The sequence below is a fragment of the Saimiri boliviensis genome, chromosome 11 (assembly GCF_048565385.1).
Source record: "Saimiri boliviensis isolate mSaiBol1 chromosome 11, mSaiBol1.pri, whole genome shotgun sequence".
Taxonomy (NCBI): domain Eukaryota; kingdom Metazoa; phylum Chordata; class Mammalia; order Primates; family Cebidae; genus Saimiri; species Saimiri boliviensis.
Window position 1 is genome coordinate 51945619 of NC_133459.1, and position 8798 is coordinate 51954416.

Genomic DNA, 8798 nt, shown 5'->3' on the forward strand with positions numbered 1-8798 from the left:
CATTCCTCCTGAGCTTTAAATATGTGGACCACTGAATATCACTCCGCCTTTCCTGAAGTTACAAAATACCTTCCATCGGTGGTGGGAACAGAGTTTGGAAAATTAAATGCCTAAGGTTTCAGATAAGCTAAATGACATACATGCAATAGCATCCCATGCAGAATTTTTTCAATCCAGTCCATTGCATCTAATTACCCAAAGCACAGAAACTCTCCAAACTGTGCACCCCCCAAAAGGAAGGAAAATGCAAGGTTCTTGCTGCAGTTCCTGGGACACTGCGTGCCGCTTTGTTACAACTGTATCCAATGTCCCCAGAACGAGGGACTTGTGGGGCGCGGCTCATTCCAGCGCCACTTGCTCTGCAGCTTTCAGACCTGGCGGTTGTGCTACCAAGGCTGACCCTATCAATGGCCGACAAGATGCTGCGCACCCCCAAGTGCTCGAGATGCAGGAACCACGGCTTCCTGGTGCCTGTCAAGGGCCACGCAGGCAAGTGCCGCTGGAAGCACTGCCTCTGCGAGAAGTGCTACCTGATCTCCGAACGCCAGAAGATCATGGCCGCACAGAAGGTGCTCAAGAGGCAGGCCGCCGAGGAGGAGCAGGAGGCGGCCCAGTGTGTGCCGGGGCCCGAGCAGGCCTCCGGGGCTGCGGCCGCCGCCCCTAGCCCCATCCGCGTCCCAGGCCTCCGCCCACTGCCTCCGGGGACCCCCTCCGGAGACGCGGAGCCGGGACCCGAGGGTGGCGCGGCAGCTTGCGTCTTCGAGCGGCCCCCGCGGGGCCGGAGCCCCGGCCCGAGCGCCTTCCGGCCCTTTCTGGGCGGCCGCGGCCACGTGGGGCCGAGCGAGCAAGCCGCCGTGGCGGTGCCCAGCCCTGCGGGACCCCCTTTCGGGGCGGAGACCGCAGGTAGAGGCTGCCCCGGCCTCCTGGACCTGCGCAGGCCGCTGCGGCCTATATCCAGCCCGCCGTTCGCCGACTTCGGTAAGTTGTGGCCTTGGTCCCGCGGATGGCTCCCGGAGCCGGCAGCCCAGGCCAGCCTGGATGGGCAGCTGGTGTAGGGGTTCATTCAGGGTGCGGAGAATGCTTTCCGTGGGTATCGGACATTCTGCTTGGAGAAACCCTTCTAACAGGGATTTAGATTGGGTACCTTTTCTCAAAAGAAAAGAAAAGAAAAAAGAAAGAAAGAAATGGGCAGTTCAGAGGGCTTTTAACATTTAGTTGTAGTTTGCGCCATTCTAGCATACAACAACAAAATGGCGTCCAGTCCAGTGCTTCCTTCTCTGCGGGGAGGCCGAGGAGCCCAGTCCTACTGCGCTTGCGCACCTCTTCCCGCCATTTTCTTGGGCTGGAGGCGGCTCCTCCAGAATTCCAGAATTTTCCTGCTGGGGGTTAGCGCAAGGACGACTGCGCCTGCGCACTTTTCCTTCCCAGTTCCCTGTGCGGTCGGGAGGCTCCTCCCCGGCCCTGGCCCAGTGCGCCTGCGCACCCTTTCTGCCTTGTTCCCACGTGCGGGTGAGGTGAGACCGTTTGTTTACTCCACTCCAAAGGACAGTTGGTCTTTTCTCCCCTCACCTTGTACATAAATTACATTGTTCCCTGAGTCTTGGAGCTTATGGTATTGAAGTACAGTTTCAAGTTACATGTACATTCGAAGCTTTAAAAGCCACAGGGTTCGGTGCGGATGCGTTTTCCTGGTGTCTCCCCATGGCCGCGTGGTGGGACGGGCCTGGGCCGAGGCAGGGGGCCGGGGGCCGCTGGCCCTGTCACGCGGGGCAAGCTCCTGCCCTCTGTGTGCCAGGGCGTTGGTCCGGATGCTCTCGCAGGCTCGTCCTGTCTTCCCGGCTATCCAGGAAAATCGAGATCCCCAGGAAACGCCCCGTCTAACGGGGACACAGGCCTGAAACCGCAGTTCTAGGAGAAGCCGCCTTTCTTTGTCCGGTCTCGACAGACAAGCGGGACTGAGCCGAACCATGAGGCAGGCATTCGTGATGGAGGACGGGGGTCCCATTTCTGCCCCTTAAGGACCTTGTCCTTGCGGGAGGGACAAGGTTGATCAAAGAGTCACACACATCGGTGTCCGGAGCTCGGGCGGCGGCCGGGTTCGCTGTGTCCCGGAGGAGGAGGAGCTCGGCACCGAGGAGGCGGAGGGCGGGCTGACAGCGTGCAGGGCAGCCGGGCGCTGCTGGCCGAGGGCGCGGGGAGGTCTGGAGGCGGCCCCGGCCCGCGGCGGCCTTGGTGGCCTTGCAGAGGACTCTCCAGAGTAGTGGGGCTGGCTGGAGGGTAGAGACCCAGTGAGGGCCCAGCGGAAGGAAGGGCGGGGCGGGCTGTCTGTGCGTGGACGGAGCGCTGATGACGCCGCCACCCTGGGCCTCCCTGCGGAATCTTCTCCCAGTGGTGTCTAACACTTCCCTCCTCGCTTGTCTTCTTTAGGGCGCCATCTGAGCATCAACGCGGACCGTGCGCTGGGCCCTGAGTACCCCGGTGGCTCCAGCATGCACCCCTACTGCCCGTTCCCGCTGGGCTACCGGGACGCCCCTCCTGGCGTCCCCCTGCAGCAGGGCTTCCGGCATGTGTCCCGCAGCCAGTACCAAGGCGGAGGCTTGGTGAGTCCCACCCCTCACTCCTTGCCAGCTTCTTCCTCCTCCCAGCTGCCCCTGCCGCCTTGATGGATCCTCAGTCCCAGGAAGCCAGCTGTCATAAACTGTGTGCCCGACTCCGTGCCAGCCCCCGAATGCTGGTGGAGGGCAAGGCACTGCCCAGGTACCGTGTGTGTCTCTGGGAGCATACACGTGTGGACCAGTCTGCACCACTCGGCCTGGACTGTGGCCTGTGCTTTTCAGGGCTGTGGGCTGAAAGGCTCTGGGCTTCCCGGTGTCACCTGCCTTGACTCATGCTGATGCTAGAAGGGCCCTTCATTTTGCTGATCTCCAGAGAGGGAGTATCACTTCCTGGGACCACAAAGTTTAGGGCAGAGCCAGGACCAGAGGTAGGCTCCCTGCCCACAGGTATAGCACACTTGAGACTGCAGAGGGCTTTCAGGAGGAGGTGGCGTTTGAGCTGAGTGATGAAAAATACGGAACCCTTCCCCCAAACACCTGGCACCTTAGGAAATACCTGTTGAGAGAATGAAATTTATCCTTTTACAAAAGTCAGTTGCTAGCTAGTGTTCTCACTGAGCTAGGAGTTCTGAGTATGGAGTGTGTAACGTCAGGTCACCCCTGTGGTGTGTACTGCAAGGCAAGTGTGATTGGGTTTTATGGCTTGGTTACCAGCTCCTTCCAGACTAGGATGGCTAAAAGCCCCCTTCCTCCCTAATGAAAGTCATTAGCCGCAGAGCATGGAGCCTATCCAGTGGGGCTCGAGCTGTGCCTGGGCAGGTCAGACACACAGGTCACCGGGTCCTCACTCCTGCTTTGGCCTGGCGGCAGCAGCATCTCTCCCACTTGTCTTAGATGTTGTAAAATTGTACTTAAAAACCATTTTTCATTGGTTCAAGGAAAGAAAGTTTGAAAGCCACTGGCCTTGATAATTCCAGGGTGCCTACTGAACCTTCAAGGTAGGTGTTATACCCAATTGTAGCATTGAGAAAAAAGGCTCAGAGAAGCTAAGTCTTTGGCCAGGGTCACAAAACTGGTGAGAGAGAGACTGGGATTCCAGTTACACAGCTGGTTGTTGACGGTACCAGGTCGTGCACCTCGACTGCCCTGACTCTCGAGCCCAGGCGCTATCCACTGCCCCTCCCTCTCTCATACAGAGGTAGAACACACCTGGCTTTTGACTTGCTGACGTCTGTGGGCACTGCCTGACACTGCTGCCTGCCTGACATCTGTGCACACTGCCCAGGGAGAGCCAGGCATTTCCAGCCTCCACACAAAGAGTGGGGCTCTGGCCAAGTAGAGCATGCTCCGTCTGCTCACGCAGAAGCCTGGAGCCTGGTGTCCAGGGCAGGGCTCTGATTGACAGGCCTACCAGACGGCCTTTGTTAAGAGTGTGATCTCAGTTAGTTTATCTGAGCCCAAGCTGCCACCACAGGCCCCAGGCAGGAGCTATGATCCAGGGAAACACTTGGCTGGGCAGCTTGGAATTAAAACACTAATAATCCCCCGTCCACCCTCTCGTCTGGAGAGAGGATCAGGTGTTGATTTGTGAGCTGTTTCAAGCCCAAGAGCCCCTGAATCACTTTCATCCTTGTCCTGCTGCCCCCTGCCGAGGCATGGAGGTGCTCCCCAGAGCAGCTTCCTCCTCCTCGTTCTTGTCCCTGCCCCTGCCCCACCTGCTGCTGCTGGCTTCCTCTGCCTTCCTATTCACAGGACAGCACAGGCCCTGGAGGTGGACAGACCTAGGGTCCAATCCCGCCTCTTCCGTCGTGTCCCAGCCACGTGCTCCGTGGCAGTTACCTGACCTCTGAGGGCCTCACTCGGTCTTGGTCTGTAAAATGGGGGTAGAAGGACCTATTTCATAGGGCTCCTGAGTAGAATAAATAAGGCGATGCATGTGAAATACCTAGCACAGGGTCTGGCACATAGTAGGTGCTTAAAAGTCAGCTTTCTCCCCTGCCTGGTGGTTGAAGGAAGTTAGGAAATGCTGGGTTAATCTAAGGAGATTTTGACAGCTTCTTCTGAGCCTTTAATATACTCTTGTGTGACCCACTAATGTGGGGAGTACTATGTGGGGTTCCTCAAACTCACTTAACAAATAACACTTTTAAGAGTACTAAGAAATATCTTGTAGGACACCAGGGCTCCCTGAAACTCAGCTCAGGAAGCATTGCTCTGAGGCATTGAGAAGTGAGTGACAGGAGCTACATCTGAAAGTCAGTGTTATTTCTTAGGATGTTTGTGTCTTTCTCAGTTAAGCTCAGAGCTGTGTAGTCGTCCCCCTCCAGACCCTGTGCTGGAGCCTGTGCTGTGGGAAGGGGTTGCAGTCCATGCCTTGAAGAAGGAACAGAAGCAGCAGGTGCTGGTCAGTGAGGCCACTTGTCTGAAGTCACCAGCGTATCTTGCCTCAGAAACAGCTGCACTACACCCATATTGCCAATTTATTCTCCCAAAAGCCCCCTGGCACTTGAGTTTAAGTCACCACACGTGTCAGACAGGGGGTTCTGTGGGGTTAGGATGCATTCGGACCCTTCCCCAGTGCAGAGCAGTGCCGCCCAGTCAGCCAGCTTGGGATCCAGTTCTGCCATTACTGCAAAGCAGCTCTGGGGCCCTGGGCCCATAGCTTCATCGCACTGAACCTGTTTTTCATCGATACGAGGCTAGTAATAGAACCCCCCTCCTAGGTTCGTGAGTACCCCAGCACAGTCCCCCTGGCATATACAGAAGGGCTCAGTCACTGTGACCACTCAGCCGTTCCCATGCTTCTCTGAGGTTGCCTGTGCTGCTGCTTGCCTTCAGTAATTTGGCAGGTGTTTGCCGAATGCCTCCTTCCAACTGCCCTGTGCCTGTGTGTTTGGAGCTGTGCATCTAACCCATCAGGAGCCCGCAACTTCAGAGGTGAAAGCCATGTTTGGTCAGCCCATCTGGCTAACTCTCCCCCATCTCTGCCTCTCTGCTGTGTGTGCTGTGCAGGCATCGGAACCAGTGGGAGACTTCCAGCCAAGCTACTACCCACCACCGCCGCCACTGCCACCCCTTCCACCTCTTCCACCGCAGCCCCAGTTCCTCCCACCAGGATACCTCTCTGCCCTCCATTTCCTCCCGCCCCCACCGCCACCACCACCTCCATCAACTTTCTCCCTGACCGTCCTGATTGATACCGACAAAGAGAACACTGGTGAGTGAGCTTCCAGGAGAGCCAGGGAGACTTTCTGGAGGAGGAGGTACCTAATCTGAAGAGAGATTAGGTGTGGAAAGTAGGGACATGGAATTTAAAAGATGCTGAGCCCTAGGATGAGCTCTTTCTTAACCCCTTCTCCAGTCCCCATAAGCACAGATCTAAGGGAGGTAGGAATGGGATTCCAGGTGAGGAAACCAGGCCTCCGGCAGTTCTTGCAAGTTTAAATGGCAGAGCTGGGATTTGAATAGAGTTCTCAGTCTAGCTCCCAGTCCATCCAATGCCTGTTCATTCACCTTGTTGGCTCTGTGGGCAGAGCTGTGGAGGACAGCAGGCATAGGGTACATTTGGAAGACCAGAGGTGCCTGGCCTTTCCAGCTAGGACTGGGGAGCAGATGCAGAGCCTGGAGCAGTGGCAGGAGCCAGTGTGGTAGGGCTGTGCCTCTGCCCCAGGCCACTCTGAGGGAGCCAGACCAGGAGCTAGAGAATCTGTCCTTCACAGATTCTGCCACTGGGGCACTGGATGATCCTGGGCACTGAGGCTTTTCAACCGTAAAATGAGCCCCTTTACTAGCTTACTGTGAAGGTCGAGGAAACTATCGGATGTGAAAATGTTTTGGGTTTTCTTTTGAGGGCCCTTAGAGCTTTCAAGCTCCTAGGACTTCTTTCCTTTCTGTCTTCCCCTGGGGCTCCTGTGATTTGGAAAGAACTGACAAACTCAACTAGGCCTTTAAAATGACTGTCAGATCATCTTACGAGCTGGGGGAGTCTGGTGGTATCCCCACTTTACTGAAGAGGAAACAGGCCTGTTATACACTTCCTTTGTGTGCAGTGCCTAGATCCAGTAGCTGGAGAGGTACTGTTATGTGGCTGAAAGCCACTGGCCCCAGTGCTGGGTGGCCTGGGTATGAGTCCTGGCTCCAGCACTTGCCCAGCTGTGTAACTTGGGCAAGCTCATTCACCCTTTTGTACTCCAGTTTCATCATATGTGAAAGCAGACTAATAATGGTCCCTACCTCATGAGGATTCTGAGGATTAAACAGAACCTGGAGTGATGAAGGCATTGGTGAAGGTGACCTATTGCTGTCTGTTTCACTTAGTCCCCATGCTGCCACTGCAAGGTGGATACATCTCGTTTTACAGAAGGGGAAGCAGAGAGTCAGCTGTGGAGTATCTTGCTGATTCCTCCCAGCTTGTGAAGGGTAGCTGAGACCTGGAACTTGAATCTGAATCACATAGCCAAGGCTAGGATTCCAGGTTCCTGATGCCTAACAAGTTCAAGAAAATTCATTATCCCCTGGGGCTGGGAATGACGAGAAAGGCTTATGGAAAATCTGTATCTGGGCCAGGCACAGTGGCTCACACCTGTAATCCCAGCACTTTGGGGAGGCCGAGGTGAGTGTATCACCTGAGGTCAGTTCAAGACCAGCCTGGCCAATGTGAGGAAACCCCATCTCTACTAAAAATACAAAAATTAGCTGGGTGTGGTGCCGGACACCTGTAATGCCAGTACTTGGGAACATGAGGCAGGAGAATCACTTGAACCTGGGAGGCAGAGGCTGTAGTGAGCCAGGATTGTGCCACTGCACTCCAGCCTGGACAATAGAGTGAGACTCTGTTTCAAAAAAAAAAAAAAGAAAGAAAGAAAAACTTCATCTGTAAATAGGTAGTTGTAGTTTGCCCTCTTTCTAAATCCAGCCACCTTCTTTGTCCTTCACAGATGACCAGGATGCAGAGGTGCCGCCGGGTGAGCCCAGCCAGCCGTCGTCTCAGGAGCAGTCCAAATAGGCCCCAGGCCTGCCCTCCCGGCCAGGAGAGTGGGGCACTGGGGACACCGGCAGTGATTTTCTTGTCTGCATTCAGTGATATGTGGGGAGGAAGGAGGTTGATAGGCATAGATAGCAACTGATTCCGAGTTCAAGTTGGGAGGGAGAGTGATTTCTAAGTTTCTTTCAGTCCTGCGCTGTGCAGTGAAGAGGAATGTGGAGGAAGCCATTACCAGGGGAGAGCTAGGGCTCTGAGGAGTGGGCGGCTGGGAGAAGCTCCCATTTAGGAATGAATTTAACTATTCTTGGGTTGCACTGCCATTTATTGGAATAAGCCCTAAGGCAGTATTTGATTTCCTCAGGCCCCACTCCAGCACAGGAGGCCCCATCTATTTCAGCCTTCTGCTGCCTTTGCCTGGTCCTCCAGGGCACTGGGGGGACAACAGACATCAACATTCCAGTTCATCCAGGTGGCTGGAGCCAGCAGCCAGGACCAGGGTCGTTGACAGCAGGTTCTGCAGCGTCCTGCTTTGCTGCTCTGTCTTGCACATCTTCCAGGCCACAGCCCCTTGCCCCTCCTCCAAGGGGCTTTACTAGCAAGCATCCTGGCTGCTGGGGCTACTTTATTTCCCCTCCATAAAGTTTCAGTCATAATGGGCATTGTTTCTGGTTTTAAAAAATTTATTAGTTTGACTATTTGATGTTTTTATAGTGATTGCCAACTTTAAAAAGTCGGCTGTTGATAAGCACTGAGGCAGTCCCCAGGGAATAGAATGGTGCCTCTGATCACCTGTGACATGAGCAGTTTCTTCTCTGGGGGCAGCTGGCTACTGAAATAAAATGAGCAATGGAAATCCTTGTGGAAGTTTATTCTCTCTTCGATCCTGGTGGAAGGCAGTGTTGGCAGGAAGTGGGGGGGTCTGGGTTTGTGGCCTGTGGGTGGCCTTGATGCACTGGCTTAGGCAAGGCCCTCCGTCTTCTACCCCCCACCCCGCCGCCTTTATCAAGTGAGGGGATTGGGCCAGGCTAATAGACTTCTTCATGTATCATTACTGTTGTTATTTTTAAGCAGTTGGAGACCTTTTAAGGAAATCTGATGTGGACACACAAAATGTAAAGATGTCTTTTAGCTTCCCTCCTCCAGCTCCTTTCAGAGTCCCTGCGCAGGAACATGCGTTTAAAAAAACAGAACTTGATCTCATTCTGTTTTAGGGTCCTGGACTTCTTACCTTGATTGCATTTTATACTTTCATTTTAAAA

The 8798-nt window shown here is 54.8% G+C and overlaps 1 protein-coding gene across 1 annotated transcript; it reads left to right on the top strand.

The window, feature by feature from the left end:
- The first annotated feature begins 407 nt into the window (after positions 1–407).
- Positions 408–7560, top strand: DMRTB1 (DMRT like family B with proline rich C-terminal 1). Its single transcript, XM_039474136.2, has 4 exons — positions 408–978; positions 2428–2600; positions 5568–5772; positions 7493–7560. Exons 1-4 carry the CDS (start codon positions 408–410, stop codon positions 7558–7560), a joined length of 1017 nt encoding a protein of 338 aa, XP_039330070.1.
- Positions 7561–8798: the final 1238 nt, after the last annotated feature.